At 38.0% G+C, this 14,627-nt stretch overlaps 1 protein-coding gene across 1 annotated transcript in view; it reads left to right on the forward strand.

Annotated features, from left to right (window-relative positions):
* LOC140154921 (peroxisomal ATPase PEX1-like) overlaps positions 1-14,627 on the forward strand; it is a 44,081-nt gene that overhangs the window by 6,713 nt on the left and 22,741 nt on the right. The window contains 10 exon segments of the mRNA XM_072177582.1: positions 1,082-1,241; positions 1,958-2,119; positions 6,214-6,297; positions 8,036-8,150; positions 8,919-9,788; positions 9,791-10,161; positions 10,503-10,635; positions 11,716-11,935; positions 13,197-13,429; positions 14,287-14,457. Coding sequence (XP_072033683.1) covers positions 1,143-1,241; positions 1,958-2,119; positions 6,214-6,297; positions 8,036-8,150; positions 8,919-9,788; positions 9,791-10,161; positions 10,503-10,635; positions 11,716-11,935; positions 13,197-13,429; positions 14,287-14,457 — 2,458 coding nt within the window. The 5' untranslated portion in view covers positions 1,082-1,142.

A 14,627-nucleotide genomic window follows, 5' to 3' on the forward strand; every position in this document is an offset into this window, starting at 1 on the left:
CCTGACAAGTTTTGAGGAGAGTGATTCACTCGCCAGCAATTTTCAAAAGATAAGGCCTGGCGCACGCTATAAAATGAAGCTGAGGAGAGGTTTTTATCACTCGCCTACATTTGGTGTAATAATAATACAAGTGATTTTAAAAAATCACTCACCTACAGCTAACCTGACAAGTTTTGAGGAGAGTGATTCACTCGCCAGCAATTTTCAAAAGATAAGGCCTGGCGCACGCTATATGTGAATTATGCGAGCTTGAGTTGGGACTTTATTGATGCGCGAATAATTTTCCACCTTATAACCCGAACAAACTTTAGCAAATTTATGTGTTAAAACTAAGGTTTACCGAAGTTTGTACATAGTCATGCCATGCCAGTCGCTGTTCATAAGCGGAAAACAGAAAAAGTTGGGTCTGTTTTTAGGGTAGGAATGGTAGGTATTATTTTTCCAGATTTCATTTTACAAATTAAGCGTGCTGCCAGCCGTCCAGCGCATATTATTTTCCACAAGGTCCTATGCACATGCTTGATGTCGCACACGTATACATTGTATGTGATGGTTAAAGGAGGATTTACGTGATCCTAGCATCCTCTTTTTATGACATTTTTCAGTAGATATCCACGAAAAAGCTTATTTCCAAAATTTCAGTTGATTCCGATTTTGCGTTTGCGAGTTATGCATGATTATGTGTATTACACTGCTCCATAGACAATGTGTTGTAATTTCTTTCTGGTGCACCAGAACGAAATTCAAATTTGACGATATTTTTGCTAAACGAATTAATCTGCAAGAAATATTTGCTACATAACCATTATGTAGCCAGAGGTATCCAGTGGTGTAAAAATCTGAACTTTTTTTGGGAAAAGTGGGGGGATGAGGCTGTGGATCACGAAATGCCCCTTTAACGCATAAAAGGAACCCTGATTAATTGTATAATAGGGTTACGCCGATACAACAAGTTTTGATATTAACACATTTTTAATTTAAGTTTTAAAATGAACAACATGTTTTTCATTGTTGCAAAATATATGTTTTTATTATGATTAGCTCTCAGTTTAACCTGATATCATTATCTTATTGTGCACAGGAGAGGACCTATCTACATGTATACAACACACACATTATATAACCTTTGACCCAGCAATGGTATGGCAACTACTAGGATAGCTACTGTGGAATTCTCAGCCAACAAGAATTGTTATGTTGCTCTGCCAGCGTCATGGATGAAAGAGTTCTCCAAGCAGCAGGTATACTTTTATGGCATGCCTCCATCAATACAATGTGCATAATGTCTACTTGTCTAGATCTTTTCCTGATTCCAGAAGATCCTGTAGACTAGATCATTTCGGAAAACCCTGATGACATTTTGTGCCAGTGTACATACAATCTTTAAATACCGGTAGTAGCTTTTACTGCACATGTTGACATTGAGTGAGTGATTGCATTTGAATTATCCAATTGAAGATGTGCACATGGATAATACATCATCTGATTCACACAGGCTTTTGAGATTTTCAGATACATTTTGTATGGTCTATCGTGGTACTAATATTTCACAAAACAAATAAATAAATAAATTATTGGAAATAGGAAATAAGGTTTGGTATCACAGTATTAGCCTTATCATAATCCCGGAGTAAAAATGATACCTCAATCATATCTACAAACTGAAATGTCAGGGGTGGAGGAGCAGGCGGAAACGGAACAGACGGATGCGGTAATGGTGCTTTTTGGCAATGTTTTTAAGCGTAGTTTCATAACTATATATGGCATTGGGCTGGTTAATGTATAATATTGTCAATATTATACCTCAGGGGTATAATTAGGGAACAAAAACAATATCCAACATGGTATGGTCATGTCTTTTGGCACCTGGTGTACACTTTTTCTTATGTATCTTATTATATTTTGAGACAAAGTTACCATTAAAAAAGTTTGCTATTGATTGCTTCATGTAATGCAGGATGTGACTTTTGAAGTTCAGTGGGGTGACAAAGGCAAAGCCTACATATCATGGGCTGGAGAGTACATCCGTCAAGCAACACTAACAAGTCCAGACCCTGATGCAGTGATACAGCTCAATGGACTCTTTGCAAATAAGTTGGGTCTAAGACATGGTCAAGAGGTAAGCATATTCTTCAGCTTCAGAACAGACTAAAACAACTTATAGCTCATATAGATTCCTGTCATCTGATTGGTTAAAAGTGCGGTCATTGAATTAGCTATGCCACCTTTTAAAGAATTGCCCGGGCAATAGTCTTTTTTAAAAACTATTCCTGGGGAATAGTCATTTTAAAATCTCTTTTTCCCGATTGAATAATATCGCTGTTTACAATGTGTCACTGCCAAGTATGATATTAAGACTGTAGAAGAGACTGCCCTTACCAAAGGTCGAGGCAGTGTTCGATTTACCACCTGCATACCTGCACCAGTGCATGTAACATTCCCTCTGTGCATGCAGCTTTTCACTACCTGCCTGCACACGTGCATGTACGATTTTAGCGCTAGCGATATGACAAGGCTAGTGCCGTACTATTACGCTATGTTTTAGATTTGAGAAGGATGTCGGTATTTACATCCGCTGTTTTACACGTTATTTTCACCCTTTCATGACCGTCTAAAATTCCCTTTGTGAACCTATAGGTGATAACCACTTACTTCTCACTCTATTGCAATACTTCAGGTTTCTCGATGTGCACTGAAAAAAGTGAAATTTCTTGGCCCTTTCTTGCGAGTCAGTTGGAGAGTTCCATACCCACGTTGTCCTGTCAAAACTGATCATGGTTGACCCGGTATGACCTGTGTCATCTTGCAAAGGATATGGTTCATTCCATTATTTCTTGAGGGAAATTCTAGGGAAATCCAACCGCGTCTCCAGGCGGTGATGGAAGCGATATCACTAATTTTGATGTCGCCATTGGATTAACACATATTCATGAAATCTTCATAAACAATTCTAAATTTGTTATGTGGTGTCAAAGCAAAATTATCTTACTCTAAAACCGTCGGGGTACGACCGTGTACCACACTGCAAGTATGTTAATTTTCCATTTGTAATTGCTAACCGTGTATTTTGAACGAGGCTGTCTGCCATGTATATTCGCCAGCCTCGTACGTCCACGTGTTATGCTTCATATGCCGCCTGATGAAATGGTCAGCACGTCCATCAATGTGATAGAAAACACCCCTATTTGAGAAATGGATGATCAATATGCATTACGTATGAGGTCAACTCAATCAATTAACCTTTAGGGCCAGCCATTTTGCATTTAAAATAAACAGGCAAGACACGCGAGATTGTGCTCAAGACGTGACTACAAATTGGTTTTTTTTAACGAATGCAGAACGGCTTTTTACGCCGATTACACCCAAACCTTGTACTGTATACAAGCAACAATTTGGAGAGCTCATATATGCAGGTGAGACAAATTACAACTCAAAAGTGACATCAATAACACCATGCCCAAACGCAGTAGGAACACTTCAGTCGATTTTATAGTATGTATAATCGACTGAATATTCGGTCTATGACAAGGCCAATATACAAAAGTAAGCAAGCAGTCAGTCCGATTGGGAAAAACCCAATCTATTTTTAGCGCAACATCTTCTGACTTCATTAGAAGGGCTGGCACAAATCGCACAATTGACAATTCGCGATACCCCTATCACGTGAGAACTGTCACTTTTTTCATTGACTTCCCTAGTCTTCTACACAGCCAGTTTGCATCGGTCTGATACTCGTCCATCCTAACGAACATTCGCGATAGCCACATACAGTCTGGTCCAAGACTATGACTTCCCTTAGAGGGGCTAGCGTAATGTGACATCATATGCCACCAATTCCCGATACTCTCGCACATGTAGAAGAGTGTCATTTTCATTAATTTCATTGAAAAAAAAAGAACCGGAATTTAAACTGTGGGAAATATTTGTCTACGTACGGAAAATAATCATAATAATGTCCAGCAAAAAAGGAAATAGCTCAAAAAACACTTGCATCATTCTGGAAATCGTGCACCTCGTCGGCGACTAGTTCTAGAACAGATGAAGCCACAGCATCCAGTGTTTTGGCTGAGAAATCGGCGAGTGATCGGCATAAAAATGACACTGACAGGGGAGCCGGAAATATTATTACAAGCTTAGTTCTGACAATGATCGTGATTCAATGTGATTTTATGTTTGCTTTAATTTTGGTGCATGCACACTTTTTGCTGTGCATGTAGAAATTTTGGGCTACATGCACCAGTGCAGGTAGGAAAAAAATTGTAAATCGGACACTGGGTCGAGGCCTTATCTAAGCCTCAACTTAACCTCAGAAAATAAGCCTCGTGAATAGCCTTAATATCCTTAGCCTCGTCTTAGCCTCACCTTAGCCTGAAAATTAGCCTAATTATTTAAATTAGATAGGCCTCAAATAATTAGCATAATTAGCCTCAAATAATTAGCCTCGTATCATTAGCCTCACATTATTAGCCTCAAAATATTAGCCTCGGAATATTAGCCTCATAATAATTAGCCTTGTCTTAGCCTCATCTTAGCCTCGCCTTAGCCTGAAAATTAGCCTAATTATTTAAATTAGTTAAGCCTCGCAATATTTAGAGGCTAAGCTAAGACAAGGCTAATCATTTGAGGCTATTTCACGAGGCTAAACATTACATGCATGCAGGGACGGTTGGGCTATTTATTGATCCAGCTAGGTGATGAGTGTTACTGATATTTTTGGGGTGTTATGAAGTGGGGGTAGGGTTATTTGGTGAGTTGCATTTGGAGAGTTCCAATATGGTGAGTTGTCAATTGGAAAATCCAACTATGGTGAGTTGTCATTTGGTAAGAGTTCCAATATGGTGCAAGTTGTCACCTTGAGCATACTAGTATTGGAAAGTTTTGTTTGTAAAGTTGGGATATGGTGTGCTGTCAATGTTATGGGACAGTTATATTTTGTTTGAAGTGGGGAGGGGGTAATTTGGAGAGTTCAAATATGTAGAGTTGTCACCTTTAGCGTATTGGAAGAGTTTATCTTTATGACACACCATATCCCAATGTCACCAAACAACTCTTTTAATATGCTGAAGGTGACAACTCACCATAAGAACTCTCAAAATGACCATCCCCCAAAAAGTACAAACATCCCAATACCACATGTCCACATCTCAACTTTTACCAAATAGAACTCCCGCATATAACTCTTTCAAATCGGGTGTAGGTGAAAACTCACCACACTTGAACTTTCCAGATGACCCTCCCCCACTTCAAAGTAGAAACATCTCCAATACATTGACATATATTGCATGCACACCACTTCATCCCAACTTAACCAAACATAACACTTCCAATATGACAACCTTATTTCATTATTTGAACTTTCCCAACAATATTAACTCACCATATTTGAACTCTCTAAATAACCCACCCCCAATTTAAAGTACAAACATCCCCAAACATCAATTAACATAACACCCTAACAACATCAGTGCAGTTACACGTTTTCACCAGGGTCAGCCAGCATCAAACTGCAGTATACATGTCTGCAGACTACAATACATGCATGTCTGCTGAATTCAACAACCTCAAAAAGGCCATATTTCCTGATGAAAAAGAAGCAATAAAATACAGACTTTGAAACTTACGAAAAGCTGATTTTTCTTCCAGAGACATAGTTGCTATGCTCCCCATGAACTAGGCACCAGTAAAAAAGCCTAAAATACCCTTTAAACTGTTAATTTTTCAAAATTATTGGCAATTCTGAGCAGCATACAGTAGTCTGCTCCCTGACAGTTGGTGACCTCTGACCTATCATGTGACCATATTTTTGAGGCTAATAATAGCCTCAAAAAAGTCCAGGTTAATTTTAGCCTCAAAATTAAAGCAGGCCAAGACGAGGTTAATTTTTTAGCCTCAAAAACATTTCAGGCTAAGACGAGGTTAATTTCTTAGCCTTGTCACCGATAAGGTTAATTTCTTAGCCTCGATGGCTAAGTTGAGGTTAATTTTTAGCCTCAAAAGATATCGAGGCCAAGTTGAGGCTAAGGTAAGGCTTATTTAGCCTCGACTTATGGTAAGGGTGATTTTGTTTTGGCGACGTCAACACCGCGGGTCCACCACACTGACATTTACATTAGGCCTGTAATTTTTGTTGGTTAGGTTTGATTAGGCTCATTCCATCTCCATAATTTGCCATATCACAAGTATTTGCTTACACATGTATGTTATTTTTGACAGGTTCTTTTGAATCCAGTGGCAAGTGTTCTTCCATGTAGTAGAGTATTTGTACAACCAGCTAGCACTGATGACTGGGAAATCCTGGTAAGCTTAAAGAGTTTAAACCAATTTGGATGTGCTACACATTTATAGTATCAGATCAGGGCTGTCAACTTTTCAGAATGACATGGGCATACCGGGACGGAATCATTGCTTGCTGACTAAAAAATTTAATTTTGTTTTGCCACAGAGTGGGGGTAGGAGGGACAACATTTTGATAGATGCATGAGTTTGTACACCTTGACGGTCGAATGCGTGAGAATTGGTAGCCCTGCATGAGATTTTTCTACCTTAGCATGAGAAAGTGGCCCAAAGCGTGAGTCTCACACTGAATGATGAGAGTTGACAGCTCTGATAGTATGACAAATCTAAACTCATTCTCCTGATAGAGCTGAGTGTTTGTATATGATACATGGTGATGTGAAATCACATTTTAAGAGTGCTTTTCCAAAACTTCCTCCGTCTCCACTCCACCAGCACATATTACTCATTTACTTTTGGCTGTATTTCAAATGGCAGTTTATATTGCCATTAGGAAAGCTGAGGATGGTTGATGATAATTGCAAGCAGCTGTCAATTGTTTTAGAGGAGTTGCATTCTGTACTAAGTTATAGTTCCCAGCAAAGTTCTTTCACATTGGCACTGACTGGCTGACGTGCTTGCCCTTGTTATTGTGTAAAAAGAACCAGTTCACCTTTGGTCACACCATACAGCACAGGGCTTGTTCAGTGAATGAAATGATGCTGTTTCATGATGTGATTCAATTAGCCAATCAGAACCCCATGTTTATTCTGTTCCAGGCTGTACACAGCCACTATACAAATATTAACTGTCTATGAGTGTGATGGTCGAAATATAATCACGAGGTGAAAGATCTTTCACCGAGTGAATATATTTCGACCATTACACGAATTTAAGGCAGTTAATATTTGTTTTATATCACTCATACATAAATTCTATTACTAAAATACTATTTAAGGTACATGTAGGACATACATTTTTTCATCAACAATCAACATAACACCATGTAATTCTGTGATATACTTCACATTTTGGAGTCCACCCCATAACTAAATCGGCGAGTCTAACAGTCAGCGCACGGCTTGGCGCAGGCGCACTACGGCAGAGCACTATGATGGCAAAGACTATCACACGGAGAGGCTGATAGTAAAAATGATAAATGGTAATCAACCAATGAACTGTCTAGAATTTATGTATGAGTGATATTATAGTGGGATTGAAAGCTTGTGTCATAGTATACCGGTAATCTTTTCCAATGTTTACAGTTATATTTGAAGTGATTTTTTAATGATGTATACCGTATTTCGTCAAATAAACGCCCCCGTTACATTTTCCCAAGGGGGGGTATTTATTAGAGGTCTTTTTAGCACGACAATTCCCGTTAAAATCATTAGGTAAGCTTAAAAGTCACGCTAAAATGACGAACTATGAACTTTTGACACTGACTTTTGGTTCACTTCCGGGTTTCTGATGCAGATTTTCACCATTTATTGCTGCTATTACCGACCATGTGAGCAACTTGGTAAGCTTACTACACAAGATAGCATGGAAATATCGGAATTTTTGAAACATCTTGGTTGAAAAAAGTGGTGGGGGCATTTATTTGAGGGGGGGGGCGACTATTTGACGAAATACGGTATTGAATTTTAATCTTAAATGTTAAATACATGTATCTGTCTTGAGGGCTGATATTTAAGCACATTCAATGTTAAAACAATATTATTCTATGCCATGCAACATTTTGATGTGTTTTGTTTGCCAGGAGTTGAATGCTAACTACGTTGAATCCAATCTGTTAAATCAAGTGAGAGTAGTATGGAAGAATCAGATACTACCAATATGGATTGACAAGAAAGTATGCATATTCATCAAAATAGGTAAGTTATTTAGTAACCTTATTCTGCATTTCATTCATTCTCTGTGATGTCAGGGTTGGTAAAATTGGATCATAGAAGAATATGTGTAATTGCAAATTTCATATTCTGATATCACAACAAAAAAGAACAGTTTAAACCACCCAAAGTGTTACATTTAAACTCCATTTGCATGTCTATAGACATGAAATCCACCACCTTTTGTGTGCTAGACAGATATTCATACCAAAATACTGAGAAAAAAAATGAAGCAGTCACATTTTTCACAATTCAAAAAGTAGCCTATATGAAAGCTGTCTTATTATACAATTGCATATTATAGCGGGAATTCCAATTGAATGAACGCAGTTTTCAATAGCATGACGATTTTTTGCGTACACTGCGCGATGTACACCAATGTGCATGAGCAACGCGGAAGTGAATCCAACCATGCCAACGCACTCGTGATTGGTTAGCATTGTATCCAAGGTTGTGCGTTAGTGTTGTAATTTGAAATACGCGATATATACGATCGCGGTTGGATCGAGTACAGCTGCTGAAAGCTGTGTTCATTCAATTGGAATTCCTACTATAGTCAATCTTGTTTAGTTCAGGAATTAAAATAGTTCCTTTAGAGACTCCCTGTAGTCTCATATACTGTGGAAAAAATAGTGCACAAACATGGCATAGTCAAGCTCTTCAGGTCAACATTTTAATAGTTTTTGGCTCCATTTGTGTGGGCTTGAGTCCACATTTGATAATTAAAAACATTTTCTCCTTTTTTCATTTCAGGAGCTAGTGAGCCCCATGCACCATGCATTAGACTTGAACCTAGTACTGAACTAGTAGTAGCCCCCAAAACCAGACTAGAATCCAGCAATTCTTCCCATCAAGTAGCACCCTCCGTACCAGCCCAAACAGACCGCAATTTGTACACAGATCCTTCACTACCGTCATTAGATTCCAGGCTAAGCTCAGCAAGTTCTAAAGAGTCCGGATTCTCCTTAACTTCACTATCTGGGTTTGGAGATCAAGACGCATCGACAACTATGAGTAATAAGAGCTTGGCATCATCCATACGAGAATCAGGTTTTGTTACGGCTGCTACCACCCCGGGATATGTCCCTTTGGATCTTGACTCTGTCTCCGTAAGTGGTGCTATCCCATGGACATATCGTGTATGGAGCACTATCAAATGGCTGCTTTTTCGGTATGGCGATTCCAAATTTAGCCAAGTGCCGAATACAGACAGTGAAGAAGATGCTCGACGCAAAATGGCCGCTGAATTCTGGAAGGATATTCATATCATTGCCAGGATTCAGCCTATGTTTGATAGGCAACAGAGAGACAAAGCTTTCAATAGAGCTTCATCATCTGTTAGTGTGACATCTACTCCCACTCCCTCAAGACCTTCTTCCCTTCCAATCAGATCCAAAGCATCTCAACAGACTTCTTCACCCCACCTATCCTCTTCAAGTAGTACTAATTCATACACACATCTCATGCAACCAACCACTGTTTATCTTAGCTCAAGCTCAGATACGTTCTTCCAAAGCCAGTCTTCTGATTCATCCAAACAAAAGCACTCATCATCCAATGACTTTGTGGTGTTTTTAGCGCATCTCAAAAAATTACTGTCACCTAGAGAGAGAAAAGAAGAACTGAACAAAAACTTGCAGAAGCACAGCGAAAGACACAAGAAGGCGGTACTGTGAATGGAAATCAACCACAAAACCAACCAACAGGTGCTAACTCTAAGATGAAAAATGCAAAGCAGCCTAGTGTTCCTTTAAATTCTTGTGTGGTGAGATGTATAATCCACACCAAAGAATTAAAGGGGCACAGAGCCAGGCAACCCAATAACATCTACTCTTCTACAACATTTGATGATTCAACAATCCGATGGTTTCTTCAAGTGCCAGAGCTATTGCGTCGTCAGCTTGGTTTAGAGTGTACTGCTAAGGTACAATTACGGCCAGTTGTTGAGCCACCACTACCGATAGAGAGCATCAAACTCCACCCTCTGTTTGAAATGGTAAGATCACAAACATCCATCAAACTAAAGTAATGCATGTTGTTTTTGTTTTTATAGCCTCGTGCAGCAAATCTAGAAGGAGAAGAATTTGCAGTAATATAGTGACATGCTAAAAAGTAAAAACAAGCAAGTATTCATGATGTGCAAAACAAAATCATGATATGAAGAGGAAGAATTTGCTCAAAAGGGTGTTTGTGACCAGTCAATTGTCTTTTTATGCAGCATGACCGACTCTGTAAATATTTTGATATATTACTAAATTTCAAGAAAACTTAGGTGTGCATTATTAGATTTACAGTTAAAACTAAAATCTTATTTAAATCTTTGTTGTTATCACACAGCCAAAAGATATAGGTGAAGATGCAGCCTTAAAAGCCTTCAACCTTTGGTTGTCCTGTGTGAGTTGTATGATATCCCCCATACCAATCAGTAGGTTTGGCACACTCATCAAATTTCCTATCACAAAAACAGGAGGTAAGTTGTTTTAAGATGATTGCAAAAGCTTTAATATAAGTACATGTTGGTTATAAAGTAAAATTTGGTCAGTGCCAATACCCATCTGGCACATGTTGTCATTTCAACATTGAATCAACATTGAAATTCAATTTTGTTGATTCAACATAGAAATTTCAACTCGTGTTCGTTGGGTATTGAAGTGAATTGACTTGTCAGCAAGTTGTATGAAAGTCAAACCAGCAAAACCATTGTCATATTTGTCTTTGAAAAGAACTAGAGGGATGTGATCATAGTCCAGTATTTTGTGAAAAATATATGGTGATGATAGTGTTTTTCATTAATGCTGCTCTCTAGCTGAAATGTTTTCTTTTTTTTAATTGCCATATATCTTAGCTTGCAATATTATGCAATATCTGTATTCATGTTCAATTATCTATTTTCACCACTAAGTTAGCTTATTTTTTAAGATTGAAGCATATTATCAAGGATAAATTGTAATTCCCCATCAACATGCCATATTTTGACATCTGCATAGAATGTGTCCTGGTATTCGCTGTCGAAGTGACATAATGATCGGATTAACTACCATAGCAATAGGGTAAAACAATTTTTGAATGTATCATGCTGCACTACAAGCAGATTGTACTCATCACCTGTGTATGTCTGCAATCATAGATTGAATACACTACCGCTCCTTTCAAATATACCAATCTTACCTGTGCGAGTGATCAGCTTTATATGGTTCTATGCAGAGGTACCGCGTGAACGTACTAGTGAAGAGAGATCTATTCAAAAATTGTTTTACCCCATTGCTATGGTAGTTATCTGATTATTACTTCACTTTGATGGCGAATAGTGAAATAAGAATCCCAGGATTGAACTATGTACTATGTGATCTGGACATTGACACGAAAAAATGAGCAGTAGCTTTGACCAGTTTGTGGTCGATTTTATTTCTTTATCATTATGAAAAGATGAACCACTTGACTACATGTATTTCTGGATCTGTAGATTATCCGGACCACAGGTGTTGTGTAACAGGATGTTTTAGTTGTAGTTATACTAAATCTAAAAGGTACTCTTTTTCTTTTATCACAGAATCAATGGGTGAATTTCTGTTATCGGTAAATAGCAAGATGGAAGAAACCCGAGAAGAGCCATACTATCTACTGCATCCTATGGTTGCAAGAAATGCCATGGTAACCATTGGAGAAATGATGACAGAAACAAACAAACCACCAGAGATAGCCAAGCTGCCATATTGGAGTGAAGCTGACTTGGATGAGAGTATAGATGGATTTCGATTGAAGGAACTTGGGTATGTTTTAGTTAATAGCTCTATTGATCTTCTGTGTTCATGTAAACCCTGTTAGATAAAAAAAAAAAGAGTTTAGTTTGTACTTGATTACGTCACTACTTATGGCATGGTTGAAATATTTGTTTGGCTCTTGTTCAGCAACTTGAGATATACCCATAAAGCACCTTTATGAGGGTCGTGTGACCATGGAGTGATGACATGTACTGTCAATAACCCATCCATAACAGTGTTACAGACAGGATCAGTCCACAAGTCTCAATTTCATCAAATTTACCATGAAAACAATATGTTCACATATAAAAAAAAAGCTTTGAAAAAAAAAAGCCAATTTTCCCAAGAAACATTTCATATAGGCCTACAATGTATATTATTGTCCAACCTCCCTCATCCCTACCTCTTTTTAATACAAATCTCTCCGACTGTATGATCTTCATATAGGAAAATGTGTTTTTAATGTGTGAACACCTTATTCATACATACACGCTATATAACGGCGCGCATGATTGGTCGAGAGCCGGGCATAAACAGCGTTTATGCCCGGTGTCCCGGATGTGCGATTGCCGTGTAGGGAAAATGAAGGAAAATTGTGTTTTTTAATAATGTTATTTGTAATTTTGTGTTATTATTTTGATGAAATAAGAATCACAAAATGTTCTGGTATGTATGAGCAGGGTTCATTCATATATTTTCATGACTAAGCGGTTGTTTATGCCCTCGGGCCGTTATGCCCCTCGGGCATAAACAACCGCTTAGTCATGAAAATATATGAATGAACCCCTAAATGCACTCAAGCAGTTAGCAGTTGTGACATGATCAAGGGGAATGAGTCACATGTCGGCCCTGGTCAAAAATAAGTTTTAAACTTGTTTTTAAAGAGGAGATTTAGAGCTTTCAGAAACTGAAAACTGATACGACTTTTCTTTGTGAAGTTATGTCAATTTATCAATCGCTTAAAACAATATAAAACAAAAGAATTTTAACACTTTCTTTGCCAATATCTCAAAATCAATATTAGCGACATCCGACTCATTTCCCTTGATCGTGTCACATATTGTACTTATCCAGCTTTTTCACTGACCTGCCAATGCTTGGTCCTATCATGGCCGGATAAAAGAGATTGGACTATACACAAAGGTTAGCTCATGTGTGCAACTTTATTGTTTATTTTTAAATGCACATTAGCACAAGCTATTAAATGTTTTTTAATGTAACATCACATCCGTAATGTTGACAAAGTTGAACCTGTGTTACATTTTTACAGAGGAGTAAGTGATTTAGGTAAGCAAGCAATACAACACCTTCACACAGCACTGATGACCAGACCTTTATCTAGTCACATGTGTCAGAGTCTACCAGGTGTCCTACAAGGAGGACTGCTTATATGTGGTGCTAGTGGTAGCGGAAAATCAGCACTAGCTAGGGCTGTATGTAAGCAACTGGCTGATTGGCCAAGCTTGGCATATGTCACTGTGGTGGAATGTAAACCATTACGAGGTAAGCACAAGTTGTAAGTAAAAGGGTGTGTTGATAGTTACATTTTTACAGGTCAATATCCAGTGAAAATGGTCAGGCTATCGGCTCCTGGTTTGTGACTCAACACACATCATCTGATCTACATTTAATTAACGCTATTTAATTGGATCCAACATGTGGACTTAACTAAAAGGAAGAGTCATTATTTAGCCAAATATATGACGTTTCCATGTTTTTCAAGGCTAATAAATGAATGTGTCATATATACTTACTGTTTACTTAGTTCCTTACTGTTTAGGTCAATTTTCCATCAGGTTATTTCGTCACACTGATACATGTGAAAACGTTAGCCCATATGTACAACAAGGTCGGAATGCACAAAACAAATTAGACCATGTCTAACTTTCGACCTGGTCTAACTATGGAGATTAGTCTTAGGGAGAATGAACTCCTTGGTATTAAAATACCCTATTCTATACTATTTTAGATCCTGTTAAGGGCAAATACATGTAGCTTAATATGAGATGGCTGCAGATTAACTTTTTGGCTTTGCTGGGAATAAAGGAGGAAATAAGAAGAATCATGGATCCCTCCCTAAGTCTAACTTCCACTAGTTAGAAAAGGTCTAAACTTAGATCTGGTCTAACTTGTTTTGTGCATACGGACCCAAGGGTTTAAGTTAGACCAAGACTAACTCTACTTAAACTTGGTTCTAACTTTATATAAACTAAAAGTTAAAAATAGAAGTTTGTTTAGACAAAGACTAACATTGAACATGTTTTGTGTTTAAGTATGTATCAAGAGCAGGTCTAATAAATATGCAACTTAGACCCAGTATAGAATAACAAATTTAACACTTTGCAATTTATTTTTTTCAGGGAAGAGAGTTGATATAATAAGGAGAGTGCTTGAGGATGCGTTTAATGAGGCATCATGGAGACAGCCATCTATCATCTTATTGGATGATTTGGATCAGGTGACCAGGTCACCAATAGGCCCTGAAGAAGAAATGGGACCAGAAGCAGTTTTTAATGCACATGTGGCTCAAGGTATGGACAAATTGGAATATCATGATATTTGAAAAATCATTATAAAAAGGGTTTCTATACCAATTAGAAATGTTTTGAGTGTGAACTTCCATAGTGGTGTAACTGTAATCAGTTACAGTATATATCATCACAGCAGGTAACTCATTAATGCATTTTATATGCTCTGATAT

This window comes from Amphiura filiformis, chromosome 6, assembly GCF_039555335.1.
Source record: "Amphiura filiformis chromosome 6, Afil_fr2py, whole genome shotgun sequence".
In the NCBI taxonomy this organism is placed as follows: Eukaryota; Metazoa; Echinodermata; class Ophiuroidea; order Amphilepidida; family Amphiuridae; genus Amphiura; species Amphiura filiformis.